Here is a 23484-nt window from a genome sequence, read left to right on the forward strand (position 1 = left end):
GCATAGCACCTTGTGGTACTATGAAAGCTAGTCCTCAGGGACCTTTCAGGTCACATCCAACTTGGATCCTCTGAGTTATATGTCTGAACTGCATGGTGTCTTCACTAATAGAGCCTTAAGTTCAACCTCTGGGAAGCAAACAAGGGCAGTGGCAGTACCTATATTGTTTTGGGAGTTTCTTGACCTCTCCTGCTCAGCAGCTTGTAAGGGGATTTCTCACACCTATCTCTATCTAGTCTTTTTGTTTTGTTTTGTTTTTGAGTTCTCATTTGTTTAGGCAGGATCTCACTTAGTGCCTTTAACTCCTGTAGCCCGAACAGGCCTTAACCTTAGGATTCTCCTGCCTCAGTCTTCTAGAATAACTGGGATTCCAGACCTATGCTATCAGGACCAGCTGAAAAGTACAGGTTTGTTTGTTTGTTTGTTTGTTTGTTTTTCCTTCCTTCTTTTCTTCCTTCCGTCTTCCCTCTCTTTCTCCTCCCTCCCTCCCTCCCTCCCTCCCTCCCTCCCTCCCTCCCTCCCTCCCTCCCTCCCTCCCTTCCTTCCTTCTTTCTTTCCTTTCTATTATCAGCTTGATACAGTACAAATTCTTATCCTAATAGTGAAATGTTTCATTGAGTAAAACCAAAACTTATAAGCCACAGTCTTTTAAAGACAGGGTCTGACTGTGTAGCTCTGGTTGTCCCTTAACTCAGTCTGTAGATCAGTCTGGCCTTGAACTCACAGAGATCACCTGCCTTTGCCTCACAAGTGCTGAGATTAAAGTCAAACACCACCACTTCGCAGCTGAAAAAGACAGTTTTTAATAAATTTGTGTCTTAAGATTCTTTGGGTGGTGCTAGAGAGATGGCGTGGCCGAGAGCACTTGCTGCTCTTGCAGATGGCCTGGTTTTGTTTCCCAGCTCCCACATGGTGGTTACAGAGGTCCCTGATGCCATGGTTTAACGTCTGGGAGCACCAAACAGGCAATGTGCACATACAAACATTCGGGCAAAACACTCATACAAAAAATAAAATGAATAAATCAAATGTTTGAGAAAAAAAGATTCTTTTGGGTTTTGAGATGGAATCTCTATTTTAAGACTTATTTATTTTATGTATATGAGTGCTCTGTCTGCATGTACAACTTTATGCCAGAAGAGGGCACCAGATCTTACTATAGATGGTTGTGAACCACCTTGTGGTTGCTGGGAATTAGCTCAGGACCTATGAAAGCAGCCAGTGCTTTTAACCACTGAGCCAGCACTTCGTCCCTGAGATAGGATCTCTTTCTTATAGAGCACCTTGTCCTCAAAGTAGCCTTATACATTTAAAACTGTGGTCCATATTGCCAAAGGGCTTTTCCTAACCTAGAAAATAGATAGACTTCTAATTTGAGTCAGTTTGGTCATGACCAAAGTAGTATAGATGGGCTCACATGCATATCAAGCTATGTAGTATCTTGCATTTATTTATTTGGTTTTTTTGAGACAGTCTAACTATGTAGACCAGGCTGGCCTCAAACTTAGAGATCCGTCTACCTCTGCCTTCCGAGTGCTGGGATTAAAAGTGTGCCACCACTACCTGGATTGTCTTAAGTATTTTAAAACAATTTTTCTAGATTTTTTTTTTTCGAGACAGGGTTTCTCTGTGTAACTTTGTGCCTTTCCTGGAACTCACTTGGTAGTCCAGGTTGGCCTCGAACTCACAGAGATGTGCCTGGCTTTGCCTCCCGAGTGCTGGGATTAAAGACGTGCGCTGCCACCACCACCCGGCTAGATTTTTTTTTTTTTAATGTAATGAATAATTGAATTAATCTACTTGTTTGCACCACATGCATGCCTGGAGTCCATGGAGGTTAGAAGAGGGCATCATATCCTTGGAATTTATTAAAAACTGTCTTTTTCAGCTGGGAGGTGGTGGTGTTTGACTTTAATCTGAGCATTTGTGAGGCAAAGGCAGGTGATCTCTGTGAGTTCAAGGCCAGACTGATCTACAGACTGAGTTAAGGGACAACCAGAGCTACACAGTCAGACCCTGTCTTTAAAAGACTGTTCTTCAGATTGTCTCTTTGTTCTGTTGCTTCTTTGTTGCACGGAGCAGTTGAGTTTTGTGCGATCACATTGTTCATTTGTACTTCCGTTACCTGCATGTCTGGGATCATAAAAAAAAAAATCCTTGGCTGGTTCATTGTCATGAGACATTTCCCTAAGACTCTCTTCTTTTTTCCTTTTTTCTTTTTTGGTTTTTCAAGAGAGGGTTTCTCTGTGTAACCCTGGCTGTCCTGGATCTCTCTCTGTAGACCAGGCTGGCCTCAAACTCACAGAGATCTACCTGGCTCTGCCTCCCAAGTGCTGGGATTAAAGTAAAGGCATGGGCCGCTGCCGCCACCCAGCAATATTTTCTTACAGTTTCCTAGTTACAGTTTTCTTTCTTTCTTTCTTTTTTCTTTTCTTTCTTTTTTTTTCTGTGCTGTTTTGTTTTACCTTCTCTGTTGTGGTTCCCTGAATGGAACCCAGAGCCTTGTACATGCCAGGAAAAGTGTTCTAGAACTGACCTATATGCCTGTTTAGAGTCTCAATCGATTTTGAGTTGAGTGTTACATATAATGAAAGACTTGTTTTCCTTTTTTACACATGGAGTCAGTTTTCCCGGTACTACTTAAAAATACTTTCCTTTCTACACTATGTGCCCCTGTCAACTGCTGAAAATCATTTGACTCTAATAGGGTGTGCATTTATTTCTGTTTTGTTTTTATACCAGTACCATGCTGTTTTGTTACTCCAGACTTGTTCTGTTTCTTAGGTTTGTTGGTTGGTTGTTTCTGAGACAGTGTCTTGCCATGTAGTTCCAGTCGGCCTAAAACTCATATTCCAACCTGGCCTCGAATGCGGGGCAATCCTGCTTCAGCTGTGATTAGAAGCATGCACTAGCATGCCTGGACTTAGCATTGTGTCTTAAAGTTGAGTATTGTAAAACCAGGCATGTTGGGTCGCATACACTTAATCCTAGCAGAGGCAGAGATAGGTGGATGTCTGAGTTTGAGGCCAACATGGCCTACATAGTGAGTTCAAGACCAGTCAGAACTACAAAGTGACACCTTGTCCTGAGAAACCAAAAGAAAAAGGAAAGAAATGAATAAATAAATAGAATTTAAAAGTTAGATATTGTAATGCCTTCAGCTTTGTTTTTGTTTTGTTTCTTTCTTTTGCCTTGCTGGGGATGGAGGCCAGGGACTTACATATGCTAGGCAAGTATTATACCACAAAGCAAAAGCTCCAGCTTTGTTTGTGTTCGTTTTATCTGTCTACCTAGTTGTGTGTGTCTTACCTATCTATATCTGTCTGTCTGTCTGTCAGTCAGTCAACCCATCTGTGTGTGTCTTGTCTATCTGTGTGTGTGTGTGTGTGTGTGTGTGTGTGTGTGTGTGTGTGTGTGTATGTGTGTGTGTGTGTCTGTGTAGGTGTATGGACACCTGAGAGGTGAGGATATGTGCATGGAGACCAGATGAAGGCATGGGGTGTCCTGTCATTCTCTGCTTTTCTCATTTGGGACAGGGTCTCTTCTTCAACCTGGGACTCATGAAGCCAGCCCCAGCCCCACCTGTCTTCAGGGGCAGCACTTAGTCCCTTACATGGCTGCTAGGATCCCCACTCCGCTCCTCAAGATTGAGGGGCAGGCGCCCTGTAAACCGATGAACCATCTCACCAGCCCCTCCAGTTCTGTTCTTTTTTCCTCAAGATTGATTGGTAACATCATCATTCTTTGTTCTTGGACCTGTGTGTAAAATGAAGAAAGACAAATCAATGGCATGTTTAAAATGGCTTCATTAATTAGAAAGAAGGCTTAGCAAAATCAGTGATTTAATTAATACATTGAAGTAGGATTTGAAAGACTTTGTGGACATTTCTCATATGTGTGTCAGTTGTATAAATTAAAGATTGAGACATTGATTGCTCCAAAGCCTTCGTCTATTATGTATGTGGAAAGTCCTGGGCAAAGGTGCAAAGATCACTCCACTCTATAGGTTAGGCAGCAGCTGGATTTAGCTCCTCAGGTTTTTACCTTTGTATCGTGTATTGGTTTGGGTTCAGTCAGAGTATAGAAACCACACGGTATCTTCACTTAATATAAAATTTCAAACTATAATAGGCTCGTAAGCGTAATGAGAGTTCTAAAGGGTCTACTCATACTGAGGAAGAGGAACAAAGGCAGGACATACTTGGAAGGATCGCTAGTTCCCCACGGTTGATGTTGAGACTGTGTTGAAGAAGCTGTGGCTATAGCCCATTGGGTGACTGGATCACAGAGGCCACAGCAGGCAAATAGGAAAGTACCATATTTTGGACCACATGTAATAATACATGGCTGACAGCCAACCCACAGAGGGAGTTAGGCTGTAGCTGTGATATAAGATCTGGTGTCTGAAAACTCTAGACTGGGTGCCTCTGAGATCTGGAGGACCTTCTCTGCAGGCTAGGGTTAGTATGTCACTAAAGGACTATGCTCTGGCCACATGGAGAACTAAGGTCTAGCAATGACTTCCAAACATCCCCATATTTATGTGTCACTAATGGACTCATGGCAGAACAGATGAGAAGCACCTTCTGACTGAGCTGAGCTTGTGTTGGTGTACAGAAGAAATGCTTAAACAGCCCAGGAGTCCAGTACCACAAAGCAAATCCTGACATTCAAATTTTAAACTAAGGCAAAATATTTTGGTAAGGAGCACACACTTCAGGTTACAGTAAAGCATTGACACATTTTCTTCCCAAGAGGTATTTGTTTTTAATGGGGGCGGGGTTGCAATGCCTCAGAGGTTAGTTATGTTACTGATCTTGCAGAGTTTGGTTGTCAGTACCCATGTGAAGTGAGTCACAACCACCTGTGGCTCCAACTCCAGGAGACCTGACACCCTCTTCTGGTTTCTGTGGATATGTACACTCATAAACAAACATATATACACACATACAATTAAAGTCTTTTGAAAGTATAATAAAATAAATAAATAAAAAAGATTTGAAGAGGGCTGGAGCGATGACCCAGCAGTTAAGAGCACAGGCTGTTCTTTCAGAGGCCCCAAGTTCAAGTCCTATCACCAAAATGGTAGCTCACAAATTTTAACTCCTCTTCCAGGGGACCTGACACTTTCTTCTGTCTGCCCTAGGCACTAGGCACCATGTGTTGTATATATATGCAGATACATGCATGCAGGCAAAATACACACATAAAATAAAATAAATAATCTTCGAAACAAAATTATTAAAAAGATTTGAATAAATGAGAATGTATGTGTTCTGATGCAGTGCTTGAATAAAAGATGAAATAGTAATAACAAAGAAAAAAGTTTGTTTTGTTTTTTGAGACAAGGTTTCTCTTTGTAGCCCTGGCTGTCCTGGAACTCCCTGTGTAGACCACGCTGGCCTTGAACTCACAGAAATCCACCTGCCTCTGCCTCCCAAGTGCTGGGATTAAAGGCATAAAAGGAATAAAATAAGAATACTAGTCTCAGATTTAAAATATGATGTCTCTGGTCTACCAAGTGAGTTCCAGGAAAGGCGCAAAGCTACACAGAGAAACCCTGTCTCGAAAAACCAAAAAATAAAAAATAAATAAAAATAAAAATAAAAAATAAAATAAAATATTATGTCTCAAAAATTAGCCAGAACATAAATCATAAATTGCTAAAACAACAGAAAATCTGAAAATGAGTACCATTACATAAGGAGATTTAGTATTCAGTGAAGATGTCTTTTCAGATTGGTGGTGGAGAGCAGGGCTCTTAAGTTCATTGCTATTGGGATGGTAGCCATTTTAAGAATAATCAAGTTGTATCTGTATGTCTTTATCCCAAACATATTCTCTACTAATCAGGTTTTAGTGTGAGCAAAGAAATCTAAGAACAGTTAAAGAAACCATAGGAAATTTCAGGTTGGAATGGGCTAACTATATAGAAATTTGTAAATAAAATAAATTCATAAAATAAAAGGCTGAAAAGTATACTGCATAAAAATAAAGAAGCTCTAGAGCCAAGTTTGGTGACACACACCTGTAACCCTGGCACTTAGGAGGTAGAGGCAGGAGGATCAGAAAAAGTCAACCTATGCTACATAGGAAATTTGAATCAGCCTGGGTTACATGAGGCCCTATCTCAATAAAACAAAAGAAAGTATTAAAGCAGGTAGTGGTGGTACAGGTTTGTGATCCCAGCACTCAGGAAGCTGTGGCAGGATAGTGAATTGTAGGCAAGCTTGGGTTACACAGTTGAGACCCTTCTCAAAAAGCAGAAGAAGCCAGATAGCCCACCCATGGGGAAAAGGCTTGTTTTACAAGTTTACAGTTTCTATTCAATCCCTAGAACCTGTGTGTGTGTGTGTGTGTGTGTGTGTGTGTGTGTGTGTGTGTGTGTGTGTGTGTGTGTGTGTGTGTGTGTTAGAGAGAACCTGGCTCAGGTCTGTAAGTTTAGCACTCCTACTGTAAGATGGGAGCAGAGATGGGATAATCTGCCACCTTGCTGATTGAGCATAGAAAAGGTAAGGGAGCCCCTGCATCACAAAAGAGATGGAAGAGCTGAGTTTAGTGATGCATGCCTTTAATCCCAGAACTCAGGAGGCAGGGGCAGTTGGGTCTCTTATGAGTTCTAGGCCTGTCTGGTCTACATTTTGAGTTCCAAGAAAGGCACCAAAACTACACTGAGAAACTCTGTCTTGAAAAACAGGGGGTGGGGGGAGGGAGGGAGAGAGGAGAACCAGCTTCCCAGCCTCTTTCCTGGGGCTGGAGAGATGGCTCTGGTTAAAAGCAGTTGTTGCTCTTGCAGGGGACCCAGGTTTGTTTCCCAGCACCCACATTGTAGCTTACAACTTGTCTGTGACTCCAGTTCCAGGAGATCTAGTGCTTTTTCTGGCCTTTTTGAGCCCTTTCTCACACACATCAAATAAAAATAAATAAGGCTAGGAGGTTGATAGCAAATGCCTTTAGTCTCTGCACTTGGGAGGCAGATGCAGGTCTGGTCTACAGAGCTAGTTCCAGGACAGCCAGGGTTACACAGAGAAACCCTGTCCTGAAAAACCAAATAAGTAAGTCTTTAAAAGAGAGAACCAACTCTCCATGGTCTCTGTCCTCCACAATAGCATCGTGACATATATATATATATATATTTCAGGGGTTGCATGCCTCTTCTGACCTCCTCAGGCTTCTGCATGCATGTTGTCCACATACATTTACACAGACATGCACACACAAGTTACCACTTTAGTGAAACCAAGTGTTGGCTAAGTACAGTGACACATGGTTCTAGTCTTTCCTACTCTGGAAGCTAAGACAGGTGGGTTGTTTCAGTTCAGGAGTTGAAGGCCAGCTTGGGCAAAGTAGTGGGAGCCTAGCTCAAATAAGAGAGGAAGTAATGTGCGCCATTCTCAATAACAGTGGAAGAACTGATAGATTAGATGTATCACTTGAGGTCCCTGTACCACAAAGCTTACATGGAGAGAGCTAATTATTGCTAAGCCAGCAGAAGAGGTTGTGTGAAATAAATGAAAACCAAGCTGCATAAAAAAAATTAAACATAAAATAAATACATGCATGGTAGCACATGCTTTAATCCCAGCAGTGTTGGTTCGATCTCTGAGTGAAGGCCAGCCTGGTCTACATAGTGAGTTCTAGGACTAAATAGTGAGACCCTCTCTCAAAAAAGAAAAAAAAAGTAGATGTGAACCAGATGAACACATATGTTTCTCCTTCCCCAGTAACCAGGACAACAGTAAAGGACATTACCCTCTCCAAACCCTGGCAGTGAGTGAAAGGGGAAGAACTTTGAGGAGTCAACCATTTTTATGGATTGGCAGCCTGGATCCATGCTACCAGGAAGGGCTGGCAACCCTGAGCTGAGGTTCTAGTTTACAGCAGTCCCAGGTTGTTTGGTTAGTGCCTTTTCCTTGAGTCCTGACAGAACGGTGCACAGCCACCTCCTCACCTGGCACCTGCCGAGTGATGAGGAGCTCCTTGGAGCACCCAAGCTGCAGCCCAGCACATCTAGACCTGGGCAGCTGGGACCACACACTGGCAACCATGGAATCTGCATCTGAGTCACCAAGGGTGACCGCAAGGTCTGCAAGTCTGTCCTTTCCTGCAGCTCTGAATGGAAGGAGTCTGACCCCTGTGGTGATTACTAGGTCTGCTGGCTCTTGGTTTACCACTTGGCGTTTGGCAGAGCAGTATGACTGCATGATCATTTTTTTTTAAAGATTTATTTATATGTATGAATGTTTTGCCTACATATATCTGTGTATATATGCATGCCTGGTATCCGAAGAGGTCATACGGAAGTGTTGGGTGCCCTAGAACTGGATTTATGTTTGGTTGTACATTATCATGTAGGTTCTGGGAACAAACCTGGGTCCTCTGCTCCAGCAAATCAGTGCTCTAAACTGCTGATGGTCATGAAAATGAGGTCCAGTGGCTTGGACCGTACTGGCAACTCTGGGCTACCCACAGCTAAGCACATTTGAATCTGGAAATTAATGAAGAGGATGTGTATGAAATGTGTCAGTGTCCTCAGCCCCATCCACAGGATAGTCAGAAACCCAAGTGAGGAGGTTCAATCTCTGCCAGCTTTGATAACACAGTAAAGCTCTACCAGGAAAAGGACAACTGGGTCTCTTTGAAGACCGTGGATCCACTGTATGGACCTCGACCTGTGACTCCACTGGCCAGCACCTGGCATCCTACATTAATAGCTATATAATGTGTTTACGGCCAATATATCCTAGGCAACAAACAAGGGTGTCATGCAGTGGCTCTGGCTCCAGCTGGAAATGTATCTGCATGTTGTGGGGGTTCTGCTCCAGCACCATTAATGACATTATTTGGTGTCACCTAACCGGATCCCCAACAACGGATTGTGGGGATGATACCATCATCTGAGTGTTGGAGGTGGATTCCAGCTCAGATATGTACCATCTCTGATAGTCCACCTGTATCAGCCTGTTTCCCAGAATGTCCACTGTGTAGCCTAGAACCCATGGGAGCTAGCCTTCTGCAGTGATGTTGGGATGTAGCCTCAGGAAATACCAGTGGCCAGAATTCTGACCTCTTGGCTTCCAAAAAATGAGCAAGTTGTGATTCCACAAAAAAAGTCCCAAGACTTTGCCAGCTCCTGAGAGGACCTGAAAAAGCACCCTTGACCTTCATTTAACTTAACTAATTTCTATTGAGACTTGAGAAGAAGCGTGGAACCACAGGGCCATTTACTGTTTTCTGTCCTTGACACAGGACCTCAGTAAAACAGCAGAACACAAGGATACAGTAATGCCACAGATTTGCTACAACAGGGAATGGTGGTGTGTTGGGCGGGGAGGTGAATGTAGTTTTTATTGATTTATTTTTGGTTTTTTGGAGGCAGGGTTTCTCTGGGTAACAGATCTAGCTGTCCTGGAACTCATTCTGTAGACCAGGCTGGCCTTGAACTCAGAGATCCACGTGCCTCTGCCTCCTGAGTGCTGGGATTAAAGGCGTGCGCCACCACAGCCAAGCTGAATGTCGTATTTCTTTTTTTTTTTTTTTTTTTTTTTTCCTGGCTTATTTATTTATTTTTATTTTTTTTTATTTTATTTTTTTTTCATTTTTTTTTGTGATATATATTTTTTATTTTACAATACCATTCAGTTCTACATATCAGCCATGGGTTCCCCTATTCTCCCCCCTCCCACGCCCTCCCCTTACCCCCAGCCCACCCTCCATTCCCACCTCCTCCAGGACAAGTCCTCCCCCGAGGACTGTGATCAACTTGGTAGACTCAGTCCAGGGAGGTCCAGTCCCTTCCTCCCAGACTAAGCCAAGTGTCCCTGCATAAGTTCCTGGTTTCAAACAGCCAACTCATGGAATGAGCACAGGACTTGGTCCCACTGCCTAGATGCCTCCCAAACTGATCAAGCCAATCAACTGTCTCACCTATTCAGAGGGCCTGATCCAGCTGGGAGCCCCTCAGCCTTTGGTTCATAGTTCATGTGTTTCCATTCATTTGGCTATTTTTTTCAATAATTGAGTAAAACTGAAATTGATTATATGCCACAGTCATCCTAGGGACCTCCATGCTATATATATAGCTCTATGGTTCTATGGGTTGTGGTCTGATTGTTCATTTTATATCTAGAATCCACCAATGAGTGAGTACATACCATAACTGTCTTTCTGGGTTTGGGTTACCTCACTCAGGATGATTTTTTCTAGTTCCATCCATTTGCCTGCAAATTTCATGCTTTCATTGTTTTTCTCTGCTGAGTAGTACTCCATTGTGTATATGTACCACATTTTTTTCATCCATTCTTCTGTTGATGGGCATCTAGGTTGTTTCCAGGTTCTGGCTATTACAAATAGTGCTGCTATGAACATAGCTGAGCATGTATCTTTATGGTATGTATCAGCATTCTTTGGGTATATGCCCAAGAGTGGGATGGCTGGGTGTGAGGTAGTTCGATTCCTAATTTTCTGAAAAACCGCCATACTGATTTCCACAGTGGTTGTACAAGTTTACATTCCCACCAACAGTGGAGGAGTGTTCCCTTTGCTCCACATCCTCTCCAACATTGGTTGTCATTGGTGTTTTTGATCTTAGCCATTCTAACAGGTGTAAGGTGGTATCTCAGAGTCGTTTTGATTTGCATTTCTCTGATGATTAAGGATGTTGAGCATTTCTTTAAATGTCTTTCAGCCATTTGTAGTTCTTGTTTTGTGAATTCTCTGTTTAGCTCTTTAGCCCATTTTTTAATTGGACTGTTCAGTGCTTTGATGTCTAGTTTCTTGAGTTCTTTATATATTGTGGAGATCAATCCTCTGTCAGATGTGGGGTTGGTGAAGATCTTTTCCCAATCTGTTGGCTGTCTTTTTGTCTTATTGACTGTGTCTTTTGCCCTGCAAAAGCTTCTCAGTTTTGAGAGGTCCCATTTATTAATAGTTGTGCTCAGGGTTTGTGCTGTCGGTGTTTTATTTAGGAAATGGTCTCCAGTGCCAATGCGTTCAAGAGTGCTTCCTATCTTCTTTTCTATTAAGTTTAGTGTAACTGGATTTATGTTTAGGTCTTTGATCCACTTGGACTTGAGTTTTGTGCATGGTGACAGATATGGATCTATTTGTAATCTTTTACATATTGACATCCAGTTATGCCAGCACCATTTGTTGAAGATACTTTCTTTGTTCCATTGTATAGTTTTGGCTCCTTTGTCAAAAACCAGGTGTTCATATGTGCATGGATTAATGTCAGGGTCTTCAATTCGATTCCATTGGTCCGTATGTCGGTTTTTATACCAGTACCAAGCTGTTTTTATTACTATAGCTCTATAGTAGAGTTTGAGGTCCGGGATGGTGATGCCTCCAAGGGTTGCTTTATCGTATAGGATTCTTTTAGCTATCCTGGGTCTTTTGTTTTTCCATATAAAGTTGAGTATTTTTCTTTCCAAGTCTGTGAAGAATTGTGTTGGGATTTTGATGGGGATTGCATTGAATCTGTAGATTGCTTTTGGTAAGATTGCCATTTTTACTATGTTAATCCTGCCTATCCATGAGCATGGGAGATCCTTCCATTTTCTGATATCTTCTTCAATTTCTTTCTTTAGAGATTTAAAGTTCTTATCAAAAAGGTCTTTCACTTGTTTAGTTAGTGTTATCCCAAGGTATTTTATATTATTTGTGGCTATTGTAAAGGGTGATGTTTCTCTGACTTCTTTCTCAGCCCTTTTATCATTTGTGTATAGGAGGGCTACTGATTTTTTTGAGTTGATCTTGTATCCTGCCACTTTACTGAAGGAGTTTATCAGCTATAGAAGTTCCCTGGTAGAGTTTTTGGGGTCACTTATGTATACTATCATATCATCTGCAAATAGTGAAAGTTTGACTTCTTCCTTGCCAATTTGTATCCCTTTGATCTCCTTTTGTTGTCTTATTGCTCTAGCTAGAACTTCTAGTACTATATTGAATAAATATGGGGAGAGTGGACAGCCTTGTCTTGTTCCTGAATTTAGTGGTATCGCTTTGAGATTCTCTCCATTTAATTTGATGTTTGCTGTTGGCTTGCTATAAATTGCTTTTATTATGTTTAGAAATGTTCCTTGTATTCCTATTCTTTCTAAGACCTTTATCATGAAGGGGTGTTGGATTTTGTCAAAGGCTTTTTCAGCATCTAGGGAGATGATCATGTGGTTTTTTTCTTTCAGTTTGTTTATATGGTGTATTACATTGACTGATTTCCGTATGTTGAACCATCCTTGCATCCCTGGGATGAATCCTACTTGGTCGTGATGGATGATTGTTTTGATGTATTCTTGGATTCGGTTTGCCAATATTTTGTTGAGTATTTTTGCATCAATGTTCATGAGGGAGATTGGTCTGTAGTTCTCTTTCTTTGTTGCATCTTTGTGTGGTTTGGGTATCAGGGTAATTGTAGCCTCATAAAAAGAGTTTGGTAGTGTTCCTTCTGTTTCTATTGTGTGGAACACTTTGAAGAGGATTGGTATTAGTTCTTCTTTGAAAGTCTGGTAGAATTCTGCACTAAAACCATCTGGTCCTGGGCTTTTTTTAGTTGGGAGACTTTTGATGACTGTTTCTATTTCTTTAGGGGTTATTGGTCTATTTAAATGGTTTATCTGGTCTTGATTTAATTTTGGTATTTGGTATTTATCCAGAAAATTGTCCATTTCTTCCTGGTTTTCCATTTTTGTGGAGTACAGGTTTTTGAAGTATGATCTGATGATTCTCTGGATTTCCTCATTGTCTGTTGTTATGTCTCCCTTTTCATTTCTGATTTTGTGAATTTGGGTGTTCTCTCTTTGCTTTTTGATTAATTTGGCTAGTGGTTTGTCTATCTTGTTGATTTTTTCAAAGAACCAACTCTTTGTTTCATTGATTTTTTGTATTGTTCTCTTGTTTTCTATTTCGTTGATTTCAGCCCTCAATTTGATTATTTCCTGGCGTCTATTTCTCCTGGGTGAGTTTGTTTCTTTTTGTTCTAGAGCTTTCAGTTGTGCTGTTAATTCATTGGTATGGGATTGCTCCATCTTCTTTATGTGTGCATTTAGAGCTATGAATTTTCCTCTTAGCACTGCTTTCATAGTGTCCCATAAGTTTGGGTATGTTGTACTTTCATTTTCATTGAATTCTAGGAACTCTTTAATTTCTGTCTTTATTTCTTCCTTGACCCATTGATGTTTCAGGTGGGTATTATTCAGTTTCCATGAGTTTGTGGGTTTTCTATAATTTTTGTTGTTATTGAGTTCTAACTTTAAGGCATGGTGGTCTGATAAGATACAGGAGGTTATTCCAATTTTTTTGTATCTGTTGAGATTTGTTTTGTGTCCAAGCATGTGGTCAATTTTTGAGAAGGTTCCATGGGGTGCTGAGAAGAAGGTATATTCTTTTGTGTTAGGATGGAATATTCTGTAGATATCTGTTAGGTCCATTTGAGTCATAACATCTGTTAGGTCCTTTATTTCTTTGTTAAGTTTCAGTCTGGTAGATCTATCTTTTGGTGAGAGTGGTGTGTTAAAGTCTCCCACTACTAATGTGTGGGGTTTGATGTGCGTTTTAAACTTTAGTAGTGTTTCTTTTATGAATGTGGGTGCTTTTGTATTTGGAGCATAAATGTTTAGAATCGAGACTTCATCTTGGTGGATTTTTCCTGTGATGAATATGTAATGTCCATCCTGGTCTCTTTTGATTGATTTTAGTTTGAAGTCTATTTTATTAGATATTAGGATAGCTACACCAGCTTGTTTCTTAGGTCCATTTGCTTGGAAAACCTTTTCCCAGCCCTTTACTCGGAGGTAGTGTCTGTCTTTGGAGTTAAGGTGTGTTTCTTGTATGCAGCATATGGATGGGTCCTGTTTTCTAATCCATTCTGTTAGCCTGTGTCTTTTTATAGGTGATTTGAGACCATTGATATTGATGGATATTAATGACCAGTGATTGTTAATTCCTGTTATTTTTTTGGTTGTGTTGTGTTGTCCTTCTGTGGTGTATGTTGGTGTAGGATTATCTATTGCTTGATTTTTCATGGATGTGTTTAGCTTCTTTGGGTTGAATTTTCCCTTCTAGTGCTTTCTGTAGGGCTGGGTTTGTGGACAGGTATTGATTAAATCTGGTTTTATCCTGGAATATTTTGTTTACTCCGCCTATGGTGATTAAGAGTTTTGCTGGGTATAATAGTCTGGGTTGGCATCCATGGTCTCTTAGTGTCTGCATGAGGTTTGTCCATGATCTTCTATCTTTCATAGTCTCTATTGAGTAGTCTGGTGTTATTCTGATGGGTTTGCCTTTATATGTTACTTGGTCCTTTTCCTTTGCAGCTCTTAATATTTTTTCTTTATTCTGTGTGTTTAGTGTTTTGATTATTATGTGGCGAGGGGACTTTTTTTTTGGATCCAGCCTATTCGGTGTTCTGTAAGCTTCTTGTATCTTCATAGGTATTTCTTTCTTTAGGTTAGGAAAGTTTTCTTCTATGATTTTGTTGAATATATTTTCTGTGCCTTTGAGTTGGTATTCTTCTCCTTCTTCTATCCCTATTATTCTTAGGTTTGGTCTTTTCATGGTGTCCCAAATTTCCTGGACGTTTTGTGTTAGGACTTTTTTGTCTTTATTGTTTTCTTTGACTGACGAATCTATTTTCTCTATCGTGTCTTCAGTGTCAGAGATTCTCTGTTCCATCTCTTGCAATCGGTTGGTTATGCTTGTTTCTGTAGTTCCTGTTCGTTTTGTCAGGATTTCTATTTCCAGCATTCCCTCAGCATGTGTTTTCTTTATTGTCTCAAATTCATTTTTCAGATCTTGGAATGTTTCTTTCATCTGTTTAATTGCTTTTTCTTGGCTTTCTTTGATTTCTTCCCATTTTTTGTTCGTTTTTTCTTCCATTTCTTTAAGGGAGTTTTTTATTTCCTCTTTAATGGAGTTTTTCATTTCCTCTTTAAGGGAAGTTTTTATTTCCTCTTTAAGGGAGTTTTTTATTTCCTCTTTAAGGAAAGTTTTTATTTCCTCTTTAAGGTAGTTTTTCAATTCCTCTTTAAGGAAAGTTTTTATTTCCTCATTGAGGGAATGTTTTATTTCTTCTTTAAGGGCCTCTATCATCTTCTTAATGTCATTTTTAGGGTTGATTTCTTCTGCTTCTTCTGTCATGGTATGTTTAGGTCTTGCAGGTGTAGAATCACTAGGTTCTGATGTTGCCATATAGGTCTTTATGTTGTTGCCTGTATTTTTGCACTGGCGTCTGCTCATCTCTTCCTCTGTGAGGTGCAGGTGGTGTCTGTGTCTGAGAGTGCCTCTCTTGTTCTAATTTTTAGTCTTGGTTAGTAGTGGTTCTTGGTTAAATTGGTGCTATTGGGCTATTTCTTCAGGGGCAGCTGATTTCGATCGGTGAATTATATACTTATGATTCTGGTGATCTGGTTTGGTGTCTGGGTAGCGCCTTCTTCTGTGTTCTCAGGTCACTTTTTGTTCATTTGTCAACTCCTCAGCTGATCTTGTTTCTTCAGACTTTAAACTGTAGGCATCTGAATCCTCTCCCAGATGGGTTTCAGCTGAGCAGGGTAGTCTCACCAACACCTCCAAGTTGTTGGGTTTCACAGGATCAGCAGCTGGGCCCTGGGTTGTCCTCAGATGGAGTGTTCAGATTCGTTCTGGTTCTGACCCACGGAGATAGCTTCTTCCCCAGTTGTTGGGGTTAGGGGCGTCCCTGTTCCAAGCTGCGTCTGCTTGTCTCCGTCCCTGGGCCTGTTTACCTCTGCGGTCCTCCGCCGGGCCTGTGGTCCCTGTCAGCTGCCGCTGGTTCTGTCTGCCTCTGGGGGCCGCCACCGGGCCTGAATGTCTCTGTCGGCCGCTGCCGCCGGGCACGTCTACCTCAGCGGGCTGCCGCTGGGTCCGTCTACCTCCACAGGCCGCCGCCACAGGCCTACCTGCGTCTGCTTGTCTCCGCCGCCGGGCCTGTCTACCTCTGTGGACCGCCGCTGGGCCTGAATGTCTCTGCCGGCTGCCGCCGGGTCTGAATATCCCTGTCGGCTGCCGCCGCTGGGCACGTCTACCTCAGCGGGCTGTTGCTGGGCCCGTCTACCTCCGTGGGCCGCCGCCGCAGGCCTACCTGCGTCTGCTGGTCTCTGCCGCCGGGCCTGTCTACCTCTGTGGGCCGCTGCTGGGCCTGAATGTCTCTGCCGGCTGCCGCCGGGCCTGAATGTCCCTGTTGGCCGCTGCCGCCGGGCCCGTTTACCTCAGCGGGCCGCTGCTGGGCCCGTCTACCTCTGTGGGCCGCCGCTGGGCCTGAGTGTCTCTGCCAGCTGCCGCCAGGTCTGAATATCCCTGTCGGCTGTCGCCGCTGGGCCCGTCCACCTCCACGGGCCCCCGCCACAGGCCTACCTGCGTCTGCTTGTCTCTGCCGCCGGGCCTGTCAACCTCTGTGGGCCGCCGCTGGGCCTGAATGTCTGTGTCGGCTGCCTCCGGGCCTGAATATCCCTGTCGGCTGCCGCCGCTGGGCCCGTCTACCTCCGCGGGCCGCTGCCGCAGGCCTACCTGCGTCTGCTTGTCTCTGCCGCCAGGCCTGTCTACCTGAATGTCGTATTTCTAATTGGTATCTATGTGTGGGAGAAGGTCTATGTCCCAAGTCTTAGTTCATAAGCACATTCAGTTTTGTTTTGTTTTTATAATTCCATTGTAAATTGTCTATAGGTCCTGCTTTCCCAAATTGTAGCTAATTCTTGCATGTAAGATATTTCAAAGTTGAATGGATTTTTTCCCCATAACGTAGGTTTATTTAGAATAAAGGGAAAGGGATACAAAGATATAAATGGATTGGATGTAGTGGTGTATACTTATAATCCTACCACTTCAGGTGTAGAAGAGGGGGTGGGGAGGGAATCAGGAATTTGAGACCAGCCTAGGTAATGTACCAAGTCCAAGGTCAGATTGGGCTATATGAATTACTGTCTCAAAAAATAAATAGGGGGCTGGAAAAGTAGCTTAGAGCAGTGGCTGCTGTTCCAGAGCGCCCAGGTTGCATTCTCAGCACCCACATGGTTCTCACACCCACCTGTAACTCCAGTTCCATATATCTAGTGCCCTCTTCTGGGCTCCATGGGCTTCTACATGTATCAGGTGTATACACATACAAAATTAAATAAATAAGCGAATATTAAAAAATAAAAACAAAGGAGAGCCGGGCAGTGGTGGCGCATGCCTTTAATCCCAGCACTCAGGAGGCTGAGGCAGGCGGATCTCTGTAAGTTCGAGGCCAGCCTAGGCTACAGAGTGAGTTCCAGGAAAGGCGCAAAGCTACACAAAGAAACCCTGTCTCGAAAAACAAAAACAAAAAAAAGAGAGAAAAGAAATGAACTCCTTAGTGAGTGAAATGGCCCCGTGGGTAAATAAAGTGTTTGACACGAAGCCTGACAATTTGATTTTTACTCCCGGAATCCATGTTAAGATGAAGGAGAAAACTGACTACATAAAGTTCTCTGACCTCCGGGTGCATGACATGAGCCACACATGCTCTCTCACACACATTATACACACACAGTAATTATAAGTAATTAAGAGACAATTCTAATTCTCCTCTAAATGGAGAATTGTCACTGGCCGTGGGCCATACATATTTAGGAAGGATGCAGACCTTCAGTGAGGGCCAACAGACAATAGCGTGGGGCTCTCCAGATGACTACAATACAACCATGCACTACAGACTTGTGGTGGTGTTACATTTTCACAGGTAGACATCATGACAGACAGCCGAGCTGGTTCTTAGCCTTTCTCATGCTCTGACCCCAACCATAAAATTATTTGTTGCTACTTCATAATTGTAAGTTTGCTACTGTTATGAATCCTAATGTAAGTATCTGATATGTAGGATATCTGATATGTGAAGCTGTGAAAGGATCATTGACACCACCCCCCCAAAGGGCTTGCATCCCACAGGTTGAGAACCACTGATCTAGCACATTTCCCCAAATTGTTTGCAGATCTGGAAGTCTATGGCCCTTGCAGCGGCATAATGATGCTACAATAACTAGAAGTCAGTCTTTCCCACTTTATGCCCACAGAAGAAATCTTGCCAACTTCACTTAGAAACGTTCTGTTTTAGCAACAATTAAAAAAAAAAATTAAGTTCAAAGAAAATGGGCAGGGTAGCTTGTACCTGTAATTATGCTCTTGGGAGGACTGAGGGCAGGGTGTGTGTGAATTTTGAGGGTAGCATGTGCTAAATAGCATCACCCTGTCTCAAATCAAAACCAAAAAAAAAAGTTTAAGGGATGTAAACTTTCGTTAACAACTTACAGTAAAGTCAATAAAAGAAAGGGAAACACAGTTCCACCATGGAAGTCACAGACTGCAGTCATGTCTGAAAAGACCTCAGGTAGTATGCAGTAAACACTCAAGGCAATACGACTAGACCAAAACACTTGAAAGTAACCAGGAAGATTTCAGGTGGAGCTAGCCCTATTGATGGTTTCCTTGTGTGCTGGATGGAATGGAGGCCAGACTGTCATGCATGCTAGGCAAGTGTTCTCCCACAGCAACACGCTTTTTTTTTTTAATTTTTTTATTTTTATTTTTTAAATTACACTCATGATATTCATTACTTACACTCGTGATATTAATCACATTTGTGGTATTCATAGATTACATTCGCAGTATTCATTCAATTATATATATATATATATATATATTTTATTTTAAATGTCGAATGTCATTTCTTAAAGGGGGTAGGAGGTTAAATACAGGCTTACAGCACAATGGGAGGACCCCGGAGGGCAGAAGTTCACTACTGATGTTTTACAATCTTGCATCTAAGCTGTAAACACCCATTATTCAGGATACACAGACAAGGAACTTCCCTTAAGCATTCAGGAGGGTGGAACCTGGCAGGGAATTAGCATTGGGAGGATATCAAGGTCAAGGTCTGCAAGCAAGGCAACAGTTACCCAAAACGGGGCTAGGACCCTGCAGGTCCCCCTTATATTAAAAAATGAGCTTTTGACTTGGGTTGCGTGGGACGTCAGCAGGTCACCTTACCCGTCATGGAGATGCCTGCCCAGGCCACACAGGTGCTCTGTCTTAGGTTGGTGAGTGCCCCCCAGGCATTACCCGTCTCTGAATACTCATTATCATACCGGCTCAATCTTGTGTGAGCTGCATGGTTAATTGCTGCCAAAGATCTCAGAGTGGCACTGGGCTTGCAATCTGTGTGTTTGATACAGAAATGACCAACAGAGGTCCTATCTTACCCACAGCCAGTAGGCTAAAGGCAACTGAGCCATTCCCTTCCTTAACGAGCCATACTGTACGTTGGAGTCCTTGTAAGATAGTATCCCAAAAGCAACTGGAACTTGAGCAACACACTTTTCTAACCACTGTGTTCAGTGTTCTCTTCATGCTCTAGGAGGGATTTGTTCGCTGCAGTGTTGACAAAGCAGGACCTTGTGTGACTCTACGACGGTCTGCTGCTAAGCTACAGCCTGCACCTCTTAGTTTCGTCTCTGTTTTATTCTGGAAGCTTCATCCAGTGTTTTCTGCTCGTCACCCATTCTGTTTTCTGTTTAATGTGTCATTTATCTTTGGAGGTTTTGTTTCTTTTTCCTTTTTTTTTCTTTTTGGTTTTTTGAGACAGGGTTTTTGTGTATAGCCCTGGCTATCCTGGAACTTACTCTGTTGACCAGGCTGGCCTCTAACTCACAGAGATCCACCTGTCTCTGACTCCTAAGTGCTGGGATTAAAGGTGTGCAACACCATGCCTGCCTAGGGGTTTTGTTTCTTATTGCTATCTAGTTTTAGAAAGTTCACACAATTCAAGGGCTGGGGATGTAACTCGGGGAACAGACTGGCATGTACAAGGCCCTAGGGTTGATTTCTAGTGTGTTACAGCTCATAAGGGAAAGGTATCCTTGCGGTCAGGAGCCAGGAATACCATAAAGTCACACTGCCCAACAAACCTCACACAAGAGATTTATTAGGAAAGACACAAGAAGGTGCGTGCCTCTGCCCCGGAGAGAAGTGAGCAGGAGGCAGGCTTTCTATAGGATTTGGGTTGGGGACAGGGAGAGCTTTTGAGGGTGGCCTGGTATTGGTGGCATTTTGTAGCCTGATCTTGGGGCAAGCTCAGGGAATGGTGGGATTTTCTGGCCTGATCTTGGTCTTTGTTCTCTGTAGGACAGAACTTAGCCATCTGTATGTCAAGGGGCCCAAAATGGCCTTTATGGCTGTTGGAGCAGGCCTGTCCACTCACACATAGAGGGGATTACATTTCCCCCTCTTTTTTTGTTTACTATTGATAATATTCATGGGTTGGGGAATAGGGGAGACATTATCATTAGTGTCTAAGTCCTTGGGGCCAGCTTGACCTTCACCATTGGGGTATAATTGCAGTTAACAGGCCTCTGGCTCCATCGCTACAGACCAGTAATCCTGTAATAGCAACTGGTTAAAAGTATGGTTAGAAAGTTTTTGGATCTGTTGTTGAAGAAGTCTAGACAAGAAGTGTTTTTTTTTTTTTTTTTTTTTTTGGTAGCACTGGCCAGAGGTATCAAGCTGTTTCTTGCATTTTTTGGAGATCCATCTGAAGTCGTCCAGTCTTGTCTTTCACTATACCTGACTGCTTGACATAGAAGCAGCATTCCTCTCTGAGGAAGTAACAAAGACCACCTCTCTATGTCGTTAGTAAATCTTATTCTCGCCGATTTTGTAGCACTCTGGAAGCCAGTGAGTGTTTTTGACCCTGGAGGAGAAGGGTTGGAGTTCCTGGGTGAACTGAGAGGAAAACTGATGGTCAGTAACTACGGAAGTAGTCAGTCCTGCCACCCCAGCAGTTATACTCAGGGCTGCAAGAAAGGGTAGGACCTGAATCGCTCATTTGTCATGCCATACTGCTGTAACCATTGTGATGGGAACTGGTAAGCATTCTTCACCGGGTACCACCCCTAGTTTTGGAAAAAAGGACACCAGAGCACCAAGTCCCAGATCACTCAGCGGGTAGGCAGTGGTAAACTTGAGTGTTGTAGAGAATCAAGATGTGAATGTTTGGACATAGTGGGTGGGGGTTAGCGTATTATTGCAGTCTGAGGAATCCAGTGTGCCTATAAAGTGTGTTCCTGAGGAGCTAAAGCAGTCTGCAGTACAAAAGAGAAGGATGTGGGAGAGGTAAGGGGTGATAATGATATTTAATAGACCAGTGGGCAAGGCCACAATTGGCGATGTGAGTTTGACCTGGGAGTGAAAACCAACCAACATTCTTGCAAGCAGCCAGCAGGCACTGTTATTCAGTAGTTGCTATGTGGAGGTAAGGTCTGAAACGAGATGGGTGACAGATGTGGAGACATTAGGGAGGATAGAACTTTGGATGGGTGTCAAACCACACCTAATGAGTGTTTATACAATAGTCTTAAAGGGGGCTAGTGGGATGGCTTAGAGGTTAAGAGCGCTGGCTGCTCTTCCAGAGGTTCTGTTCTGAGTTCAATTCCCACCAACCACATGGTGGCTCACAACCATCTGTAATGAAATCTGGTGCCCTCTTCTGGCCTGCAGGATACATGCAGGTAGAAAACTTGTATATATAATAAACAAATCCTTCTTTAAAATTTTTTCATTTTACATACCAACCACAGTTCCCCCCTCCCACCCTTCCTCCCACAACCCACCCCCCCACCCACTCCTCCAAAAGGGGAAGGCCTCCCATGGGGAGTCAACAAAGTGGTACATTAAGTTGAGCAGCCCCTCCCCACTGCATCAAGGCTGAACAAGGCATCCCACCATAGGGAATGGGCTCCACAAAGCTAGTTCATGCACCGGGATGGATCCTGATCCCACTGCCAGGGGCTCTTCTTATAGACCAAGCTATACAACTGTCTCCCACATGCAGAGAGCCTAGTTTGGTACCATGCAGGCTCCACAGCTGTCGGTCTAGAGTTCGAAAGTTTCCATGAGCTTGGTTCAGTTGTCTCTGTAGGTTTCCCCATCATGACCTTGACTCCTCCCTTGCTCATAGAATCCTTCTTCCCTCTCTCTGACTAGACTCCCAAAGCTTGGCCCAGTGCTTGGCTGTGGATCTCTGCATCTGCTTCCATTAGTTAGGATGAAGACTCTATGATGACAGGGTATCCTCCAATCTGATTACAGGAGAAGGCCAGTTTAGGTATCCTCTCCACTATTGCTAGGAGTCTTAGCTGGGGCCATCCTTGTGGATTCCTGGGAATTTCCCTTGCGTTAGGTGACTCCCTCTATCATGGTATTTCTTGCATTGTTCTCCCACTTCATCCCTCCCCCAGCTTGACCATCCTGTTCCCTCATGTTCTCATCCTCCATCCCCTCCCCTCTACCGCCCTCCCCCCACCCCCTGGCCCCCAGTTTACGCAGGAGATCTCATCTATTTCCCCTTCCCAGGGTGATCCATTTGTCCATCTTAGGGTCCTCCTTGCTACCTAGCTTCTCTGGAGCTATATGGACTGTAGTCTGGTTATAGCAGGTTTTTTTTTTTTTTTTTTTTTGCTTACACCTAGTATCCACTTATGAATGAGTACATACTGTGTTGTGAGTCTGGGTTACCTCACTCAGAATAATTTTCTTCTCGTTCCATCCATTTGACTGCAAATTTCATGATGTCATTTTTTGCAGCTGAGTTAATACTCCATTGTATAAATGTACCACATTTTCTTTTTATTAAAAAATTTTTTAAAGATTTCTTAATACAGCACAGAGTTATTATAAAGATAGAAGATTTTTGGCGGCTGGAGAGATGGCTCAGTGGTTAAGAGCATTGACTGTACTTCCAGAGTTCCTGAGTTCAATACCCAACAACCACATGGTGGCTCACAACCATTTGTAATAGGGTCAGATTCCTTATTTTGCTGTATATATAAAATACATGAATGAATAAATCTTTGCCGGGTAATGGTGGCGCACCCCTTTAATCCCAGCACTCGGGAAGTAGAGCCAAGCTCTGTGAATTCGAGGCCAGCCTGGTTTAAAGAGCGATATCCAAGATAGGCACCAAAACTACACAGAGAAATCCTGTCTCGAAAAAGTCAAAAATGAGGGGGCGCAGGAGTATTGTGCTTAACTAATATATGCTAATAAAAAAAAATCTCTAAAACAGAAAAACAAATTGGCAAAAGAACAGGTGGACAGGTGAACCAAGAGAATAGAGCAGTGTGTCTGAAAGCCTGCTGCGAAGGTATGAGCACCTGGTTTGCGAAAGGGGCCCTGCAAAGCTGTAGAAAGTACTCTAAGTGTTACAGTTACTTTGGAGGATTTTTGTTTTCTTGTAAATTAAACTGGAGACTGGCGAGGTGACTCAGCAGGTAAGGATTTGTACTATTTGATCCCAGCACCCACATCATGTTACCCACAACCACCTCTAACTCCAGCTCCCAGGGATCTTCTGAAATCCTCAGACCTACGCTCACACATGCACACCCCAACAGATATACATATAGTTAAAAATAAAATAGACTGGAGAAATGCTGCTATTATGGAAGACCTGGACTTGGTTCT

At 42.9% G+C, this 23484-nt stretch overlaps 1 protein-coding gene across 3 annotated transcripts in view; it reads left to right on the top strand.

Moving 5' to 3' along the window:
• The window catches only part of Prr14l (proline rich 14 like), a 76337-nt gene that overhangs the window by 45332 nt on the left and 7521 nt on the right, over positions 1–23484 (top strand). The window contains exon 9 of one of the 3 annotated variants that reach the window (XM_076545786.1): positions 3537–3699. The exons of the other annotated variants lie outside the window; for them this stretch is intronic. Within the exon in view, the coding sequence (XP_076401901.1) occupies positions 3537–3564 (28 nt within the window). The 3' untranslated portion in view covers positions 3565–3699. Of the gene's footprint in view, positions 1–3536; positions 3700–23484 lie in introns of those variants that run through there. 3 annotated transcript variants of the gene reach the window in all.

The sequence above is a fragment of the Peromyscus maniculatus genome, chromosome 10 (assembly GCF_049852395.1).
Source record: "Peromyscus maniculatus bairdii isolate BWxNUB_F1_BW_parent chromosome 10, HU_Pman_BW_mat_3.1, whole genome shotgun sequence".
NCBI classification, from domain to species: domain Eukaryota; kingdom Metazoa; phylum Chordata; class Mammalia; order Rodentia; family Cricetidae; genus Peromyscus; species Peromyscus maniculatus.